General features: G+C 40.8%; 1 protein-coding gene across 1 annotated transcript; it reads right to left on the bottom strand.

The window, feature by feature from the left end:
- Window positions 1-819: 819 nt before the first annotated feature.
- Window positions 820-19922, bottom strand: abhd18 (abhydrolase domain containing 18). The gene is made up of 14 exons (XM_054597842.1): window positions 19842-19922; window positions 16983-17093; window positions 16363-16447; window positions 16055-16155; window positions 15110-15185; window positions 14479-14563; window positions 13708-13735; window positions 11922-12060; window positions 11647-11736; window positions 10014-10115; window positions 9347-9432; window positions 8731-8867; window positions 7106-7268; window positions 820-2731 (listed from the first exon to the last, which is right to left on the bottom strand). The coding sequence occupies exons 2-14, from the start codon at window positions 17072-17074 to the stop codon at window positions 2674-2676; spliced, it is 1242 nt and encodes a 413-aa protein (XP_054453817.1). The 5' UTR covers window positions 17075-17093; window positions 19842-19922; the 3' UTR covers window positions 820-2673.
- Window positions 19923-22469: the final 2547 nt, after the last annotated feature.

Raw genomic sequence — 22469 nt, 5'->3', positions numbered from 1 at the left:
ACACCTTCACCATGATAGTGTCTGTGTTCCATGTGTCTTTTGAATTACCTTCAATGTAAGTAGCAATTTATTTCTATTATTGGATTTATGACACATTTCAGATGATGAACGGATCATCTTAGAATCTAATTTGTTTGTAAGATTATGATTTGCGCAAGATGTTGTAATCTCTTTCTTTCTTCATGTAGAACATGGAACCATGATCAGCAATAACCTTCAAAATAACTTCCTGGCAAAATAAACGGCATAAGTGACTGCAACCTTGTTTCCTGGTGGTTTGTGGCTCCAGTTAGAACTTTAAATCCGTAACAATGTATATATATAAAACTACCTTATTAGGTACTGTACCATCCTAGAACACCTGCGATATCTCCCCAGAGCAGGTGAGCCCCGATGACTTCTGGGGGTAAAATGTAGATGAACGTCTCAGGGTCGCGTTGAAGACTGTGGAACACTGCTGGTCAACCTCCATCACATCCATATCCGCTGAGCCAGGCAGGAGTAGTAGACCCGGATCTATAAACCTCCTGTAACCAGTCCTGCTTTAGTCTTAGGTTAGAACCTCCCAGAAAAAACTCATTAGCCTACAGACACAGATATTAATAAATGTAGGATATTTACAGTATTTCTTTATATCCTGTTTGATTATCAACTTTTATTTATTTATCCAAACATTCATTTCCATGTTTATTTCATATAAATGTTTTATTCATTACAGCATTTATTTATTTCTGTATTTATTTCATTCATTCATTCATCTTCCGTAACCTGCTTATCCAGTTAAGGGTCGCGGGGGTGCTGGAGCCGATCTCAGCTGTCATTGGGTGAAGGCCGGGTTCACCTGGACAGGTAACCAGCCTATCACAGGGCTGACATATATAGACAGACAACCACTCAGGCTCACATCCACACCTACGGGCAATTTAGAGTCATCGAATAACCTAAGGCACATGTCTTTGGACCGTGGGAGGAAGCCGGAGAACCCGGAGAGAACCCACGCTGACACGGGGAGAACATGCAATTTCATTTTATTTCAGCATTTAATTATTATTTTATTTATTAACGTCTGTACTCAAACATTTATTTAAGCATTTATGCATTTATATATTTATTTATACTTATGTCATTTTTCGTCCTCCAACGTTACAGACATCAAGCCAATTTAAACAAAGTTTTTTTTTATCACTGTATTTATTCAGAGTAACGGTGAGACAACAGCACCACCATGAGGCCACACAGGAAAATACAACATTATTCGTCATCACTTCTGTCTAGCATTCAGCAAATCAAAATAACTCTTACATATCTCAGGTCTCTAGTGACTTTTCTTTAAAATACGTTAGAAAAAACTACTAGTTTGTTGTTGTCCTGGTCTTATTGGTCTTTTTCTTTTAAAATACAGCACAAATTTGGCTTGGGTAAGAAATTTGTCCCATAGCTTCAGTCAGAACCAACACTCTTGTTTGCTACGGCCCTTGAGTCGCTAGCTATTGCACTCAGAATCTGCTTTGTTGGCCAAGTGTGTGTGCACAAACAAGGAATTTTACTGTTTTTTTTTCTTCTTTCTTTCTCTTAGTGTACACTCCGCTTTGATCCTAACATAACCAGTGTAACCAGAAATGGTGTTGAACGGAAAGTTTCCCCCATGCAAACGAGCAGCTTCTGTATGTTTTTAACCTCTCAGTGTCTACCAGCTGCTCTTAGAACATTCCCTTTCTTTGGCCTTATGTCAGGTTTTAGACTTTATTTGATATTATTTCCTTTAACTGGAGCCGGCTGTAATTGCCCTAAAATAATTTCCCATTCAAGATGCTGCTACCCATGCCCATATGTTTCAGTCGTGCCCTTCATCGCACAATTACTGGTCTCTGTGTGACCTCTTCGTAAAAATCCAATAACTAAAAACTGTGAAAAAATGAAGCTATATTTTGTATCTAAAAGGGAATAAAAAGGACTATGTCTAATTTGAAAGGCGTTGCTGTTAGTGACAAACCCACAGATAATTATCACCAACTCAGTGAAAAAACTCTGATAAACCAATTTAGCAGAGATCAGCAGAGAGACACAGAGAGAAGAGCACCCAGCAGTTAGAGGCAAACATTTTTCTAAAGAGTTGGGGAAAAGAGAGCTTAAAGTTTACAAAATCTTGCTGCTCCCAAGTGCAGTAAACATCCATTAATACTGCTTTAGAAATAAGTAAAGCCTGTCACACCTTTAGTGTGAAGTAGAGGCAGTAGAAATGTTGGGTACCAAGTAGCAGTAGCTCACCATTGTAGGAGGGTGAACCGTAAACACTGAGGCTGATAATCAGATCAGATGACAAGCTGCTTTGTTTCCTGTGATTCCCTTCAGTGACGTCGTAGGTAGGCCATATATAATATTACAGGGTGTGTCTGTGTGTCCATAAAATATTATTAATACAGCGGACCAGTGAAAATAGGAGAATGTGCACTGCTACAGGGTTAAAGTCCACTTCCTAAAGTGAGACCATAGGCCTGAGTGTTAGTTTAACAACCACATACTGGTGGAAATGATTTTTTCCAGTTTAAGTCACTTTCTAGAATCATCTGATACAAAGAATTAGAAAGTGAAGCTTCAGGTTTTCCAGACAGGAATGTCCAGTCACTGATCCTAGTGCTGTTCCAGGGAGGACATGGCTTCAGCCCGACACGGCTAGTGCAGGTTGGGATACTTGAGGCAGAATCTGTCGAATGTATCGTATATGGCCCGCCTGGAGAGAAAACAGATCAATCGTCAAACAACGACGCAGCAGAATGTGGCATGACATAGACGAGATCATATCAAAATGAATGTGAAAACACAGTCTGGGGTTTAACCACCTCAAGATAAGAGTTTGTTTGTTTACATGCAAAAAGAATTCCACCCTTGTTCATGTATATGAAGGTAGACGGGAGATGATACATGTGTATCTGTGCCCTTCTTACACAGGCTACCTGTTCTAAACACAGGAGGTCCTGAATGAGAACTACTAAAGTAATACGATTAGAATATTTCCATTGATATGATCTGAACAAGCAGCTACATGCAGTGACACTTTGTGATCAGATGATATAGATGAGATCTCAGCTGCGTCCGCATACCCGTCCACACGGGACACTTCAGTGCGACCTGCCGGATCAGATGGCGATCGGATAAATATTCCGTGCGGTTGTAAAACGGTGGATACACACATGTTCCTATCATTTCTTCACAATAAAAGTCCCCCCGTTATTTTTGCTGCTTATTCTTCCTCACTGCAGTATGAGTAGCCACTAACAAAGCTCCGCCAATTCTGTGATATACAGATAAATATACAATTCTTTACAATAAGGTCCCCAATTATTGAGTTCATTGATTAAGCAGCACAATCAGGAAATGTTTAAATGTGTAAATGTTTTTATCAGCATGACTCCTCTATTGCCTTTTCTCTCCACAGGAGAGTAAGTACATGCTGTCCACACCCCACTGAGATCTGAACTCTTGAGATCGCTGTGAGATCTTGGAGACACTTGACAGTTGATGACTCCTGGCAAGCTCGGATGACAAAAGTCACATTGAAAAGACTCATCACTGCTGGTCTCACACATTGTCCCCTCATGATGTTAGAGGGTGGTGTGTGCACTAGGGGTGACCCAGAATAGTCCACTATTTCACTTCACTTACAGTTAGTCAGGCACTCATAGCACTATCAGAGCATTAACCAGATAACAGCCAAAAGTTTCATTTTAGGCTTTAAGCAAGTAATTAAAGGCATTAATGTTAATTATCTACAGCTGATATGACCTGCCACCAGGGACATTTGTCTTTTATAATATGCAAAAGCCAGCGGTCAGTGCTGGCTGGAAACAAAAGGCCGGCTGCCTGTGTGTTTACATGTTTTAATGTGATAATCTGAGATATCTTCTGTTGCTCTACTCTAATAAATGCATCTCTCCTGCAAAGCAATTGGCTTCCTTCAAAATGATTTAATCTCCTGGCTTTGGAGGATATCAAGTCGTTCCCTCTCATAAGGCCAAGTGCAGAGTCCCTGGAGGAGAAGTCAAAGTAGAGTTTTGAGTCTAAAGTCATCATATTCACGATTAGCTGAACCTGTAAAGCCCTGTCACACTTTCATCGCTCTTTTCTCTTCCTAGTAGCGACAAATCATGTGACTCCATCACACATGACTTGTCGCTACTAGGAAGAGAAAAGAGCGATGAAAGTGTGACAGGGCTTTACAGGTTCAGCTAATCAATGTGCTGACATTTACCTCTTAATAGCAGCATTTCAACAATGTCATACTACGAGCGAACCAAAAAACGTCATCTAGCGCGGCCCAAGTTCTGTTCCAAAACACAAGTTCATCCAGCCAAGTACAAGTACAGGTACAGGTACAGGCCAAATGCCCGGAGATGTTCCTGCTCCATCCTATCGGGGATGCATCGGAGGAGACTTGTGTGGACTTTGGACAACCAAGTATCCCAGAATGCATTTCGCACCAGCAAAAAAGAGACAACAATGGCGGAGACAACTCACAATTGTAAGTTATCATTTTCTAAATACTGCTGTTGTTGTGTAACGGAATTTAGTTTTAAGATTTTTTTAAGCGAGAATGTAGTTGTTAAGACTTCAAATCTGCGGTCGATTTATCAAGATAGAGCCTGTTTGAAAATAGCTCCGATGTTTTATAGATATGAGAGTTCCAGATAGATGACCGGGCGGTGATGCTCATGTACCCCGTTGACAACAGCCTTATCTCGGCAAGGCCTTTCCAGATGTGCCGCTCTGGTGTCTCTGTAGTTAAACATGAGATATAACTCGTTTGGGGGATTTCTAGTTTACATATATTATTAGTTCCCGTGCAAACTGGTTTGGCAGAGGGCAAAGTTAAGTTTCATAACTTTACATATATATTGTTCAACTTTAACTTTGCACCAAGTTAGAGCCCTGCCTTTGTGCTTTTGACCGATTTGTTTTGCTTGTCTTTATTCCCCATTGTACACACTTGTTATAATTGCTATTATTGTGCAATCAAACTAACATTAAAGCAATATTTTATTCAAGGGACAACTGAGGAAACCCAGGCCCTCATTGCCTGTATGACTGGGTAAGGGATGGAGACAGGTTTTGTGCTGTCTCCATCCATCATGATTCATATCTTATTGAAGAGGCAGTGTGTCACTCTGTGTCACTCTTTGTTTATGTTTTTTCCAGGGACTTTGTAACCACTTCTGACCTGGAAATAACAATCTGACTGTACCACTGCCAGGTGGCAGCAGTCACACTACCGGCCTCTACCCCTTTGCCTGTGGGTGGGTCCCTAAGCTCCTGAAATAGGGTATTAATCACTACACTGTGAAACTGATTGTTTGAATGTATTATAATCCTTTTCAACAAGTTAATATAGGTCTCTGAGGTCCCCAAAACATCTAAGTTGTTTTCTGAAAATAACACTAGCATGGCTATACTCAGTGTACCGCTCTGTTTTCACTCCAGTTACGGCTGTTTTTAGCCACAAGGAATTTAAGGAAGGCTCTCTCAGTAATACAAAACTGGGCAACATGGCGAGGATAGGCACATGGTCATGCACTTGTGCATACCTTTGTAAGGGACTTTGGTCCTGTAAAAAAAATAATATATATATTTTTAGAATTTCTTTACATTGTTTATTAATTGTTATTTTTATTATGTATTATATTTATTGCTTATTTATGTGTTTTTACTATTTGATATTTATTAAACTGTTTTATAAATATGAATTGTCTATCAATTGTTGAAGTCTACCAGAATAAAGTTTCCCTCTAACCTCTGACCTGTTTGATCCGGTGCTTACTGTTATTAATGTAATCTATTTATTTCATTGCTTGATAGGCAGTGTAAGAGCACACCTATCTTCCCAGGTTCTGAGTCAAAAAGTTACAGTAGCCTACATGATTACTGTATTATAGACATGAAATGTCCTGTTTCTGTTGATGTCTGTCCATGGTTAATGACTAATGATGTGCTTTTACATTACTAATCATTTCACCCATTCATACACTGATGACAGGAGCCATGCAAGGTTCATACATCGTGGCACAGATGAAGTACAGGTAGGCTACTTCTTGCATTGATGTATTGTGATGTTTGTGCGCCTAACTGTACAAGGCCTGTCAGACTGAGTATCAGCCTCTTTATGTTGAGTACCAAGAAGACAAATGGCAGGTCTGTATGTGGAATGTGTGCTAATCCATTCCAATATTAAACTAAAGTATCAAACCTCCCCTGAACTTGCCAGTTTATCAGGTAGGCCTAGATAAAGCTAATGTAGTCTAATATAACAGCCCTGTATATACATGTTAACTTCAGCAAGGTTAAAACATTAAATAAAGACTTTATACAATATTAAACTGCATTAGTTTTTAACCTAGGTATGCCTAATCATGCCTAGGTGTGCCAAGTAAACTGTCAAGTTTACATATAAATGATAGTAGACAGGTTAAAAAGCATAGGATGATTAGACAAACGTACAAAGCTAGAGAGACAGGCTAATATGGCCCGTCCTCTTCAGCTTCTCTATAAAGCGCACCGAGAGCAACGGCAACCAGCCTCTGATCCATTTTGATGTCCTTATCATTTTTGATATTATTATATTATAATTATATCATTATATATTATATTATATCATTTTTGTTTCATTATATTATATATTATATCATATTATATTATATCATTATATATTATATAATTTTCGTTTTATTATATTATATCATTATATCATTATATATTATATCATTTTCGTTTTATTGTCAATATATATGACAGTGAAGATAACCAGAGTAGACAGGAGCCATGGCTCTGGACAGGACGAGCTGAGTTGCTGACGTCATCAAGTTCGCTGCTGTTCCGATTGCAAAATGGCCGTACTGCGTCCTCCCATCCTCGGGAGTTTGTACTCCCAAGTCGAACTATCCAAGTCTGAACTAGCAAGTTTGCAAGTCCAAACTTGACAATACTTGGTATTGAGAAGTGTGTCCTTAGCTAAATACTCAGTGTTTTCTTGTAAGCACTGTTAAACTATGTATAGCTCACAGCCCTGATAGCTGACCACACATATCTTCTGATAACCTTTGAGTCTGTGGTTTACCTGAAGACGTTCTGTTTGAACAGGTATGCACTGATGTGTCCTCCATTCAGATATCTGACTTCACATCCGGGCCAGATCTCCTGCAGACTGAGGACCCCTGTACGGGGGATGTAGGCGTCCTCTTTGGCCTGGACCACGACAATGAGACTGGTGTCTACAGGGACTAGAGCAGAGGGAAGGACAGATCCCATTTATCTCTGTATACATGCCACTGGGACCACCAGCATCATTGTATTTGGGATTCATTCAGAAAACTATTTCATGCTTTCAGCCGGTATAAAAGGCATCTGTTCTGTTTTTAACAAAGACTAGAGGACAATAACCCACCAGCTCTGTTTTCACTGGTTACCAGTAAGTTTTAGAGCAGATTGAAAGATTTTACTTATGACCTTTAAATCATTTTATGGTTTAGCTCCCACTTATATTGCTCAATATGAGCAGAAAGCAGGGCTCTGCAGGCTGTTCATAAGTCCCGGCTCCACTCAGGGCCCTCAGCTTTGGAACTCCCTACCTAAAGTTCTGACGCAGGAGAATCAGCCATCTTTTCAATCCCTTCTCAAAACAAATCTTATCAGAAAAGCTATTCTAATTAATGTTAGCGCACATATTTCCAACATGTCTTATCTGTTCTGTTATTATCATTTTTTCTTTTTGTCTCATATGGGTATTTTTTTCCAGTTGATTTTTGTATTTTTTGGAATGCGTTGTGATTTGATTTTAAACATCCATCAGGCTGCCTCACATCTTTGGGACAGGTCTGTCCAGAAAGCTTGTCCTGGTCTTGATCTTTACTTGTTGCACAGGTCCTCTCTTATCTGGAACAAATATAATAACTGTCTCCATGATCAAAGAGTGACCACATGCTGAGTGGCCCATAATGATTATGACGCCTCCTGGAACAAAACTGTGCTTGACTGTGGTTCACTTCTGACATTCCTGTAGCCGAGGCAAGCACTCCTTTGTGCATATTTTCCAAAACAAATTAGACGTATCAAACAAATCTTCAATTTAAAAGAGACTAGGTGGGAATGGTGGCTGACCTTTAGTCAGAGCCTCCACGTCAGTAGTATCTGTGGATGCCTTTTTTACAATTAACACTAAAAATGCTGAAGGCACTTGCAAACAACAAGGTCATACAAAAAATGAAAACCATACTTTGGAGTCTGCTATCAATAATAGCTTCTACTTCACGGAGAGGTGTGTGGAGACCCTCATCATGGTTTTGTACCCTTGATAGGTACAGTTGAAGTCCTCCGTAATGGAGCGAGTTAGTTTCCGCCCTGCTCCTCAGTGATGGAGGAACAAAATGTTCACTTATGATCTGAGAAGGATTCCATTATTCTAAAAGTTGGTACCATTATCTGAGCAGAGTGCTATGACTTCTCATCTTGCTATGAAGCACTGTAAACCATGCGGTCAAGTCAAAAACAGCACATTGATGTTGCTAGGCAACAGCCACGGGGATTGATACATTTCTTTGGTTAATTTGTTCCGAGATATTTGAAGGTCTGTTTTTTCATACAGGACATTGAACAGTATTTTAATATTTGCTTACGTCTGTCCTATTTATGTTATGGTACTAATCAGAAACATTTCCATATTCGTCCGTCTGTATTCAAACTTACCAGAGAAGTTGGCCATGTGTGTGCATTCGTCCATCACTGCCTTCATGAAGCTTATGGACTCTCTATGCAGCGATGGCCGACAACATTTGGCTAAATCCGTTTTCTTCCCTTGCAGTGTGTTGTTATCATGAAGGCTTCTAAGAATAATTAAAAAAGAATCAGTTTAACAAACAAATATAAAACTAAACTTAACTAAACAATGCAGGTTTACTTCCAGCACAGTATGCTAATTAGATTTGATTGTGATAGCACAACCATTTATGAGTAAAAAATCATCTCTGCAACACATTATGACAAATGAGCAAAGATTTGGAAACCTGTAAGAAAAAAAAATATTGAGATATTTCTGGTTCAGTCCAGACACACCCTTTTTACCAGGAAGGTTTTTTTAGAAGTTATTTGTAATTAAATAACTGCAAAGACCACATTCAGCAGCTTTCAATTTACAATAACTCAAATTGATTACGGTGGTATAGTCCCCAAGCTCCTCCCACCGCTGTTCCCTGATGATAAAAATTGGTCTACTCTCGCCCCGCCCACTTCTGGGCCTCCACCAATCAACAGGCCTCGTCCAGCCTCAGCTTCCCCTCTGACTTCGGCGTTCTGACCCACTGACCCTCTGTAATCTCCGGACAGGCCCAACAGATGCTCCAAAGAGTCCACGTTCTTGGAAAAGTCTGGACCCATCTTAAAGGAATCAGCCTGATAAATGTGGACAGATACAAAGTACTTATTAATGCTCACGTGTGTTTATGCATGTGTTTGGTAAGTTCTCCAACTGAATCCTCTTTGCTGCTCTGCTTCTTGGAGAGCTTCCTCAAAGAGACAGTTGTAATTGAAGAAGCATTTATTATATCTGAAAAATCTGACAAATTTGTTTCAAATAATGACTTCAAACGTCCAATGACTCAACGGAGCTTAAAGATTTCTAACGTGGTCTGATTATTTGACCAAAAAAACCCAGTGTCATTTCACGGTGACATGAAACAAAGAAAAGCATAATAATGTGAGCATGTTATGAAGCTACAGCAAACAATTCATTTCCTTTATTTGATATTGTAAGTTTTCTAATCATAACCAATACATTTTCTGTATTTGGTGCATATAGTTTCCTAATTTATTCTAACTCATTACCATTTTTAATATCCTAATCAAACCAAAGCTGTAACCTTTTAGCCAATTGTACCACCCTGGTTGTGAAATCCAAACATTATAAACACTTAAGATATTTTCAACAGCTACGAGAGTATGAGTAAGTAATAAAAAAGTAGTAGGATACATACACCACAGTAGTCCAACAGCTTGATGATCTCTTCTTCGTACACTGAGTTAATGGCATACTGCTTCTCCAGCTCTTTCCAGTTCACTGCTTTGCTCAGCACTCCCTACGCACACACACACACACACACACACACACACACACACACACACACACACACACACACACACACACACACACACACACACACACACACACACACACACACACACACACACACACAGGTACTTAGGGCCACACTTTTGTGTTGGAGTTTTACCTTTTCTTCAGGATTCATGTTGCAGGGTGGCATTTGAACATTAGCCATTAGAGGCTGGGTTTTCTCAGGGCTCATAGTTAAGTGTGCTTACAGCTCTAGCAGTGCAAACTACTGCTAACGTGCGGACAGAGCTAACCTGATGGGGAACTGGAGGGTAGGTGCTAAGCTTCCGCAAAGACGTTGTAGATAGGGGCGGCATTATCAGCTGTAACCACCTTATATTGGAGCAGAGCAGCGGCCGTGAGCTAACCAGTGGGGCACGCTCACATGGACCAATATGCACCCAAAGCATGCTGGGCCGGTCCGGCATGTACAACGAAGATCTGACAACAGCGCACACACACACACAGAGGGAGAGACTTCATTCTCTGCTCAGGTACATATCACCACTCTAGATCTTTACATAGATAATAGTCGTTTGCTCCTATTTTAATGCTTTGAATGCCTGTACATTTAAATATTCATTGGTCTCTATAATTGTCTCCTGGCCATTAAGAGCTTCCTTCCTAAAGTGATTTCAACGTAAATGCCAATATGTATGTAAGACATATTATGGGTCTTAAGCTATGTGATCCAGTAGAGATGATGCTCAGAGTAACGCTCTTCTGAGGCAGCAATGGACCATGAATCATAACCCTCATCGCTTCATTGCTTTAGTTCCTGCCTGAGTTTATTTGTTAATGTAGATGAACTGAAGCCATGTTGAGCTCCGTCTACAGCAGCTGACTTGAGAAGATCAGGTAAGGCCAGAATTCTTCTCTTGTTGATTGACAACTGAAGACATTTATCTTTTAGCTTGTGGTACAGTCAGAGAGCTTTGTGCTTATTAAATCCACTGGACCTAAATCAAATCATTTACCAGTACGGTGCTGTAATATTACAGAGGCCAATAAATCCTCTTTTTTTGTTTTTGTTTGTTTAACTATGAATGAGATTGAACCATTCTGCATAGGTTTTTAATTAAAGCAAGTTTGATACCAAAAAATCTATTAATAGCACAAACAGCAGAATTATAATATCTCTGCATACTTTTATGTTCATGGGAATGCAGTTTTAGTAAGAATGAAAGTAGCCTCTTGGCTAAATGTTTTGTTCCTGGTCCAGTCGCACCAGAATGACATCATTGCACGTGTTATAGCCAATCTGTAGCGTAATATAGATATCATTAGAGCTGATAATATTAGACCCATTATCATTGATTAGACTGAAGTTTCTTGTTTGTACTGGTTGATTGAAGTTTAATAACACACTGGCACAGCTCATATCAACGGGTAAGGTGAGAAAAGCACTACAATGTTTGGTCATGATGTCATCTTTAGTGCGGCTCTAAAAACTCAATGCCTCCTCATTGATCTATGTCAGGTAGAAAGAGCGTTACCGTGGTGAAGACACTGGAGGCAGTGGACCAGGACAAACAGGGAATCAGAGGGATGGGCTTGGGCCAGTTGGTCACTGCCAGGGACGCCATCTGGACACAGAGACACACAAGGCTTCATGAAAAACATAATTTTGGGTTGGACTAGATATTATATTGGACCCACTTGTATTTGTATGCAGGCTTGATGTAAAATATGTCATTTAAAATGTACTTCAGAAGTGCTTCAATACAGAAAATGGCAGAAATACAGAATGTGTGCTGTTTTGGTGACTCACATATCCTCCCATGGAGATACCAGTCATTCCTAGTGGCCAGTAACCCTCTCTCTCCAGCCACCGGAGAAGCACCGTTGACTCCAGGATCAAAGCCCCTCCCATCACAAGCAGGTCGGACACATTCTTCAGACAGGAGCGCCTAGAATATTCACAAATATTCCCTGTTTTCTTTACACTGAATTCATCCCTCTGTAAAGGACAAGTCCAGTCAAAATCCATCCTAGTATCTATCTTTCATGCCCTGTAGTCTTGCCAAGTGGCTCTGAGCAGTTTGTAGTTTGATCCTTTACAGAGGGCAGAAGCTGTCCTTAGCCTGAATTCACAGCAGTTCGAACAGATTCCAACAGTCATGAGAAATAGAAAATACGTCTCAAATCATTCCTGTAGCATTATCCACTTCTCCACTTTTTCAGTTTTCCTCATCTAAATCGAGGGTTTTAGGACAGAAGGTGTCCTATGCTGTACAGATTAAGACAATTGAGGCAAAGGAGTGAGTGTGATACTGGACTTTATAAATCACACTGACTTGACCTGACTTCAATAAACTAGTTCCATTACAGCTTTAGAGCTATGAGACTAAGAGCCAATAGCAAAACACGGATGTAGTGTATTGAGCTTTGGGGGGGAGGAGATGCCAGTTTGGAACATAATGTTGAGATCAACAGTGGAGAGGTCAGTCATGCTTCAGGTGTTGTTGTATCTCTGGGATGCATTGTAACTGCTGCCAATCCAAGCGGACAACAGCTGCTGTCCTCTGAAGGAGCAGGCTACAAACTATTTAAAGCCTTCGGGGATACTCAATGGATTTTCAGTGGAGTACACCTTTAAAGTGTTGCATTGGGTCCTCAGTCCACTGTTTGACTCATTGTCTCCAAGACCATCCACATAACCCGACTAAAAGCAGGGGATCTCATTGTGTTTGTAGTTTTTACATGTGTCAGTATTACAGAGTATCCTACAACTGAAGTACTAAAAGCTGACATCAGTTTTACATTCACATTTATCATTTACATCTCTGCAGCTTTCATCACCAGCATAGACACATATACACACAATACTCAGCCCAACCTGCTACTTTCACAACAAGCCTTCAGCTCCAGTCACAGATTGAGATGAATGTGTGCTTGAGCAACACAGTGTAGTGGTGAACCCCTTTAATCAATCAGAGATCCAATATCTTTATATGTTATACTATATTCCTGCTAATCAACAAATCTTTGAACCAACAAAAAACTTAAAATAAGGTTCTTCTTCACCTGAATTTAGCACATATATTCATTCTGCCCATAAAAATCAAGTGTAATACTCTGTAGGCTTTGCGGACCGCTCACTAAACAAAACATCTGGATCGCCCCCTGCTGGCCGGCTGCTCATTTAGGAAGCACTTCATTTGATATGCAGCAGATTCATATCCTTCAATTTCTCAGACAATCATTTAATTGTCAGAGACCAAAATCATGATTATGATTTATATCATATTATATATATATATATATATATATATCTATATACAAATACTATATCTCAGTATAATTATGCAGCTCTAGTATGTAGCCATCAAATTCAAACGTAATATCATTTCTCATTTTGCTGCTCATTTTTAAAACTGAAAGCTCGCTTTTATCTACTTCACTGTGAAATTAAAACCCCAGCCAATTGCCAAATTGCTTATCAATCAATCAATCAATCAATCAATCAATCAATCAATCAATCAATCAATCAATCAATCAATCAATCAATCAATCAATCAACCAAGTGACTAATGCGTGAATGGGAGTTAACTTACAGTTGGTCTTTGGGTTTACGATAGCCATGTAAAAGGTCAGTCAAGGAATAAAACAATGTTGAAAGACAGCATACATCAGATGAAGATGTGTACAAAAGAGTATGCAGGCAACAACATATCTGTTGAACACATGGGTTCATGTGCTTTTTGTCATCATTACACATCCGTATTGTCTTCATCATTATTGTGTTTCCAAAGCATGAGCCTACCAGGTAATCAAGTTATTGGGTAAACACTGAATACACACACTTAAAGGACCGCTCCACAGACTTTACACATGAAGATCAGTTTACATGAGGAGTACTACTGTACTCAGTCTGGGGGGAAAAGTAGATTCATCTTCCCACTGTGGCTCTGTAGGAGCTTTGTCAGGTCTGAGAAATAACCCTGATGTGATTGTGATGTCATCAGGGCTATCTCAGCTTGGAATTTAACAGAAAGCCTGCGTTACAAACTGAAAGTGTGAAGGACAAGGGGCATTCAGTAGACAGGGAGGGTCTAGGGAAACGGAGGATTTAGGGACTTATTCAGTGCTGGCAGTGCTCTGACCTCTGGTCATTTCCTGACCTTGGAGCTGGCTTTGCCTGTCTGTGTGGTATGTTGGTGCCCAGCACAGAGTGCGTGGTGCACAGATGGGGGGAGGGAGTTTCACTCAAGTGGGGCCGTGCAAAGAGCGTTGTTGGTGTTTTGCTGGAAATGTTACTTTGCTGCCAGTCTGGTGTTTGTATCAACAGGAGGGAAGCAGGAGTGAAAAAGACAATAGAAGGATATAATAAGGGTTCTCCAGAAGCAGTGAAGCCATTCCGGCCTCTTTGATCATGGGCCTGGCCATCAGGGTCCTCCGCCGCCAGAAAAACTACACACACACACACACACACACACACACACACACACACACACACACACACACACACACACACACACACACACACACACACACACACACACACACACACACACACACACACACACACACACACACACACACACACACATTAGTGCTTAAGGGTCAGACAGTACAGATAAAGTGGAGCAAGTTCACATCACAACAATCTGCCCAGGGTTCTACTGCTACAAGGTAGCAGCTGATGGAGCTCTGAAACGTTTCCCATAGAAAAACAAGGATGAAGGTCACTTAGTGAACATGCACCCAGAAACAAGCTTGTTGTTAAACACTTTCTTGGTGTGGCTGTAAAAAAGCTTCACTGTTATTTAGTTTTAGATTTTAATAACGAAGTCATCATTCATATAAAAACACTTGTGAATAGAGAAGGACATCAGCAAGAGGCACAAGGACAATATCAGGAAGTCAACTGCACCACTATTGGTGGTATGGTGTCTTCTGTAGGTGGACTTTGTACATTTCGAGGTTTTGTTGAGGTTAAAAGGTTCAGAGTCTTACATGGTCTCCTGTCCCTGCCAGGTGGATGCATACCGGCCTGTTCTTCTGCCACCGCTTAGGGACTATGAACTGGAACCTGAAAACACACAAACACACACACACACACACACACACACACACACACACACACACACACACACACACACACACACACACACACACACACACACACACACACACACACACACACACACACACACACACACACACACACACACACACACACACACACACTTTGAAATCAAGTCTTGGCTTTGATAGTTTTCATTATGTCTTAGAAGATGCTTAGAGCTAGCGTTGGGAGCTTAAACCTTTCCCTCTCTAATATTTATTTTATATTGCTGTAAAAACATCTCCTTCAAACAACTGTCTTTATTCAAAGTTCCTTGCCTAACACTACATTTCCCAGGATTACTTTTGAACAAATCATGATAATGTTATAATTTAGCTTGAACACATCATAATGCAAGACAATACAACCTCCATTAACATTACCTGTCAGATTCATTATAAGCAGGACTGTGCTGGAGAGCACAATGGGAATGACTAACAATATAACAAGTGTCTGATTAAGTTAGTGTTCCAAATGTTTTTAAGGTTGTTCCTCCACGGCCTATTTTGGACTTGCAGTTTTGACAAATTGTGACTCGCACTGAAGATCTTCCACAGCGTCAACATGTGTGTGTGTGGCCGTAACGTTACTGTCTGTGCTGCTATGTTCTGATGTATAACTCTCATCTGGCAAGTGCATCAGTGAAACCAGCACCAAAATCAGAAATATGAGACTGATTGGTAGAAGCATTTCTAATAGAGAACCTTTGAAATATGCCGCTGATGTGACAGCTGAGAACTCAAAGTGGCGGGGGTCTCTCTGAATCTAAGTGGAGGACTCCTGCTCTATGCTGCACCAGCCTTAGAAGCAGAGGACCACAACGTGTTCTGTACCTGGCTTTGACAGCCTCTGGTGGCAGGATTCCAGGAACAAAGTGTTCCAGAGGAGAGATGAAGAACCCATTGTGGATGTGACAGTCAATGTGCTCCTCTGTCTGGACACAAAAAGACACACACACACACACACACAACACACACACACACACACACACACACACACACACACACACACACACACACACACACACACACACACACACACACACACACACACACACACACACACACACACACACATATCTGTGAGAATATAAAAAAACTAGTTATACTAGTGAGCAATGAAGAGAGAACGCATGGAGTACCTTGTTTATGTGCACTGGATAGTCTTTAGGAACCAGGGACCTGCACCTCTCTCTGTCTCCAATGATCTTACGGAACTCAAAGATTCTGTACAACACAAAGATGGCAGGAACATATCAGTGTAACACCAGTACAGTCTGTTCCATCACTGATTCCACAACAGCGTCAGAACTGGCTGGACTGTGTGACCTCAAATCTACATCAAGATAAATTGTGACAAAATGAAATAATTCTGCATGCAGTTTGAACTTTGCTATAGCTGCAAGGGAAATGAAATAGTCTCTTGGAAATGATATCTGACATTTATTTATGTAGAAGCAAACAGAATTTATAAAAGCATGTCATTTGGCGTTTTCACAGTCATTCCCTTGAGCTGAGACGGATTCTATACTCTGTGTGTTGACCCCTGGCCACTTGTAATGTATTAACGTATTTCCGTAGTGATACCTTTATTTTGTTTGTATCAGCCTTTTGGTTTATTTGCAATAAAGTAACTTTTTTCCCCCCCATTCTGTTTGGACTACATCTCCCAGCTGCCCAAACAACACAGACCCTCCAGGACTACTCTAATCTCCTGATATTTCTAGCGGTATAGTGTGCTCTTGTTTTTTTTCCTCCATACCTCTTGAGGTCTTCAGGCTTCCCCCATCCCCCAATGAAGAGTTTGGAGAGGAGCAGCCTTCTGTAGAATACATCCAGTCGACTCACACCCATGGACCATAACCTGCACCTACTGAGAGACAGACAGAGTGTGTTATCTTGCATAATGTAAGGAGCTGAAAGTGAGAGTGAAACACAATGACACTCCTCACGTCACCTTCAGACGCTGAGAGTGAAGTACAATGACACTCCATACGTCAACTTCAGACGCTGAGAGTGAAACACAATGACACTCCATGACACGTCACCTTCAGACGCTGAGAGTGAAACACAATGACACTCCTCACGTCACCTTCAGACGCTGAGAGTGAAACACAATGACACTCCATACGTCACCTTCAGACGCTGAGAGTGAAACACAATGACACTCCTCACGTCACCTTCAGACGCTGAGAGTGAAACACAATGACACTCCACACCTTCAGACGCTGAGAGTGAAACACAATGACACTCCACGTCACCTTCAGACGCTGAGAGTGAAACACAATGACACTCCATACGTCACCTTCAGACGCTGAGAGTGATACACAATGACACTCCACACCTTCAGACGCTGAGAGTGAAACACAATGACACTCCTCACGTCACCTTCAGACGCTGAGAGTGAAACACAATGACACTCCTCACGTCACCTTCAGACGCTGAGAGTGAAACACAATGACACTCCACGTCACCTTCAGACGCTGAGAGTGAAACACAATGACACTCCTCACGTCACCTTCAGACGCTGAGAGTGAAACACAATGACACTCCTCACGTCACCTTCAGACGCTGAGAGTGAAGTACAATGACACTCCATACGTCACCTTCAGACGCTGAGAGTGAAGTACAATGACACTCCACATCACCTTCAGACGCTGAGAGTGAAACACAATGACACTCCACACCTTCAGACGCTGAGAGTGAAACACAATGACACTCCTCACGTCACCTTCAGACGCTGAGAGTGAAACACAATGACACTCCACACCTTCAGACGCTGAGAGTGAAACACAATGACGCTCCACGTCATCTTCAGACGCTGAGAGTGAAACACAATGACACTCCATACGTCACCTTCAGACGCTGAGAGTGAAACACAATGACACTCCACACCTTCAGACGCTGAGAGTGAAACACAATGACACTCCTCACGTCACCTTCAGACGCTGAGAGTGAAACACAATGACACTCCACGTCACCTTCAGACGCTGAGAGTGAAACACAATGACACTCCATACGTCACCTTCAGACGCTGAGAGTGAAACACAATGACACTCCTCACGTCACCTTCAGACGCTGGGGGGCAGACACACTCACCACTTTCAAGAGCAGGCTTAAGACCTTCCTTTTTGATAGCGCTTATAGTTAGGGCTGGTTCAGGTTCGCCTTGGTCCAGCCCCTAGATATGCTGCTATATGCCTAGACAGCCGGGGGACTACCTAGGATACGCTGAGCTCCTCTCTCCTCTTCTCTCCCTCCTTCTTTATGTATTAATCTCCTATTTATGCACATTACTGATTTTGCTTCTTCCCCGGAGTTCTTGTGCTTTCTCGCCTCGCAGGTTCCCAGGAATCGGGGTTATATTTGGACTGTCATCGTGCCACCTACTGAGGCCCTGCTGACACCCACTACTACTACCACTATCATTATTAGTCACATTACTATTATTATTGCCTGTACTATTACGCTTATTGACTTGCTTCTACCCTGGAGTCTTTGTGCTTTCTCGCTTCGCAGGCTTCTATAAATCGTGGCTGTACCTGGACCGTGGATGTGCATCCTGCTACGGCCCTGCTGACACCGACTGCTACCACCATTATTATTATTACTAGTCACATTACTATTACTATTACCTGTACCATTAAGCATTTTAGCTTTACTTCCACCCTGAAGCCCTTTTGCTTTCTCGTTCTGCAGGTTTCCATGAATCGTTGTGGTACCTGGACCGTAGTCGTGCCTCCTGCTGTGAGCCGACTGACACCCACTGCTACTTCGATTATTATTATTAGTCACATTACTATCCCTATTTTCATGGCTATAATTCTACTGTAATAATTGCTGCTGTTATTATAAGTAGTCTTATGATATGAATCATTTATGTCATATACATTGAATGTGTTATATCTAAGAACTGTTATGCTGCTCATTCTGTACACATGACATCTATTGCATTCTGTCCATCCTGGGAGAAGGATCCCTCCTCTGTCGTTCTCCCATAGGTTTCTTCCTTTTTTCTCCCTGTTAAAGGGGTTTTTTAGGGGAGTTTTTCCTGTGCCGATGTGAGGGAAGGACAGAGGATGTCGCATGTGCACAGATTGTAAAGCCCTCTGAGGCAAATTTGTAATTTGTGATTCTGGGCTATACAAAATAAACTGAATTGAATTGAATTGAGAGTGAAGTACAATGACACTCCATACGTCACCTTCAGACGCTGAGAGTGAAACACAATGACACTCCTCACGTCACCTTCAGACGCTGAGAGTGAAGTACAATGACACTCCACGTCACCTTCAGACGCTGAGAGTGATACACAATGACACTCCATACGTCACCTTCAGACGCTGAGAGTGAAACACAATGACACTCCATACGTCACCTTCAGACGCTGAGAGTGAAACACAATGACACTCCATACGTCACCTTCAGTGTCCGGTGTCCGAAGTTGAACTTAGCTCAAAGAGCTAACGTGACTAGCCGTGTTCATTCGTGGTCACAGGCGGGATACGACAGACAGACAGACAACAGACAGACAGACAACAGACAACAGACAGACAGACAACAGACAGACAGACAACAGACAACAGACAGACAGACAACAGACCCGTCCCGGTGTTACTACCTCAGTACGGACGTGTTTTCCTCGTGTCTCTCCTCGTTCCGCTGACTGACGGAGGCCGAGAGAGTGAAGAGAAGACCTTCCGGTTACAATGCGAAACGAAACCGAGTCAAACAAACACAGAGGTTATGTATGCATCAGTTATATGTCCTTTAAACACAGAGGTTATGTATGCATCAGTTATATGTCCTTTAAACACAGAGGTTATGTATGCATCAGTTATATGTCCTTTAAACACAGAGGTTATGTATGCATCAGTTATATGTCCTTTAAACTTTAAACACAGAGGTTATGTATGCATCAGTTATATGTCCTTTAAACACAGAGGCTATGTATGCATCAGTTATATGTCCTTTAAACACAGAGGCTATGTATGCATCAGTTATATGTCCTTTAAACACAGAGGTTATGTATGCATCAGTTATATGTCCTTTAAACACAGAGGTTATGTATGCATCAGTTATATGTCCTTTAAACACAGAGGTTATGTATGCATCAGTTATATGTCCTTTAAACACAGAGGTTATGTATGCATCAGTTATATGTCCTTTAAACACAGAGGTTATGTATGCATCAGTTATATGTCCTTTAAACACAGAGGTTATGTATGCATCAGTTATATGTCCTTTAAACTTTAAACACAGAGGTTATGTATGCATCAGTTATATGTCCTTTAAACACAGAGGCTATGTATGCATCAGTTATATGTCCTTTAAACACAGAGGTTATGTATGCATCAGTTATATGTCCTTTAAACACAGAGGTTATGTATGCATCAGTTATATGTCCTTTAAACACAGAGGTTATGTATGCATCAGTTATATGTCCTTTAAACACAGAGGTTATGTATGCATCAGTTATATGTCCTTTAAACTTTAAACACAGAGGTTATGTATGCATCAGTTATATGTCCTTTAAACACAGAGGTTAATGCATCTTTAAACACAGAGGTTATGTATGCATCAGTTATATGTATATAATAATGTTTAAACACAGAGGTTATGTATGCATCAGAAATATGAACATGAAGCAGAAGGTTATGTATGCATCAGTTTACTTTCTCCTCTTCACGTTAGAATGACTCACATGAATACAGTGCATCAGTTATATATTCACATGTATATGTATATGTTATATGTATATAATAATGTGTAAATAGAAATGTGGCTGAAATATGAACATGAAGCAGAAGGGTCTGGTTACTCTCCTCTTCCGTTAGAATGACTCACATGAATACAGTGCACAGCTTCACCGTTATATGTGTATATATATATATATATTACACCGTTATAACCATGTAATACAAACAGCGGGTAAAATAAGTATTGAACACGTCACCATTTTTCTCTGTAAATATATTTCTAAAGGTGATATTGACATGAAATTTTCACCAGATGCGGTAACAACCAAAACCAAACAAATAAGTTCAGAAATTAAATTATGTGTAATAAAATGGAATGACACAGGGAAAAAGTATTGAACACTAACCCTAACCCTAACCCAGAAGTGGGCGGGGAGAGAGTAGAGTAGTATTTTTATCATCAGGGAACAGCGGTGGGAGGAGTTTGGGAACTATACCACCGTAATCAATTTGAGTTATTGTAAATTGAAAGCTGCTGAATGTGGTCTTTGCAGTTATTTAATTACAAATAACTTCTAAAAAACCCTTCCTGGTAAAAAAAGGGTGTGTCTGGACTGAACCAGAAATATCTTGATATTTTATTTCTTACAGGTTTCCAAATTTTTGCTCATTTGTCATAATGTGTTGCAGAGATGATTTTTTACTCATAAATGGTTGTGCTATCACAATCAAATCTAATTAGCATACTGTGCTGGAAGTAAACCTGCATTGTTTAGTTAAGTTTAGTTTTATATTTGTTTGTTAAACTGATTCTTTTTTAATTATTCTTAGAAGCCTTCATGATAACAACACACTGCAAGGGAAGAAAACGGATTTAGCCAAATGTTGTCGGCCATCGCTGCATAGAGAGTCCATAAGCTTCATGAAGGCAGTGATGGACGAATGCACACACATGGCCAACTTCTCTGGTAAGTTTGAATACAGACGGACGAATATGGAAATGTTTCTGATTAGTACCATGACATAAATAGGACAGACGTAAGCAAATATTAAAATACTGTTCAATGTCCTGTATGAAAAAACAGACCTTCAAATATCTCGGAACAAATTAACCAAAGAAATGTATCAATCCCCGTGGCTGTTGCCTAGCAACATCAATGTGCTGTTTTTGACTTGACCGCATGGTTTACAGTGCTTTCATTCCAGGTCTTTCTGAAGATCTGCACAAGTGGTCCTTGGCTCTTGGACAACTCTTCTGATAATTCTTTTCACTCCTCTGTCGGAAATCTTGCGAGGAGCACCTGGTCGTGGCCGGTTTATGGTGAAATTATGTTCTTTCCACTTCCGGATTATGGCCCCAACAGAGCTCACTGGAACATTCAGAAGTTTAGAAATCCTTCTGTAACCAATGCCATCAGTATGTTTTGCAACAATAAGGTTGTGAAGGTCTTGAGAGAGCTCTTTGCTTTTACCCATCATGAGATGTTTCTTGTGTGACACCTTGGTAATGAGACACCTTTTTATAGGCCATCAGTTGGGACTGAACCAGC

The sequence above is a fragment of the Anoplopoma fimbria genome, chromosome 4, assembly GCF_027596085.1.
Source record: "Anoplopoma fimbria isolate UVic2021 breed Golden Eagle Sablefish chromosome 4, Afim_UVic_2022, whole genome shotgun sequence".
Taxonomy (NCBI): domain Eukaryota; kingdom Metazoa; phylum Chordata; class Actinopteri; order Perciformes; family Anoplopomatidae; genus Anoplopoma; species Anoplopoma fimbria.
Note: the sequence above shows the minus strand (reverse complement) of the source record. Positions and strands in the feature narration are given on the sequence as shown.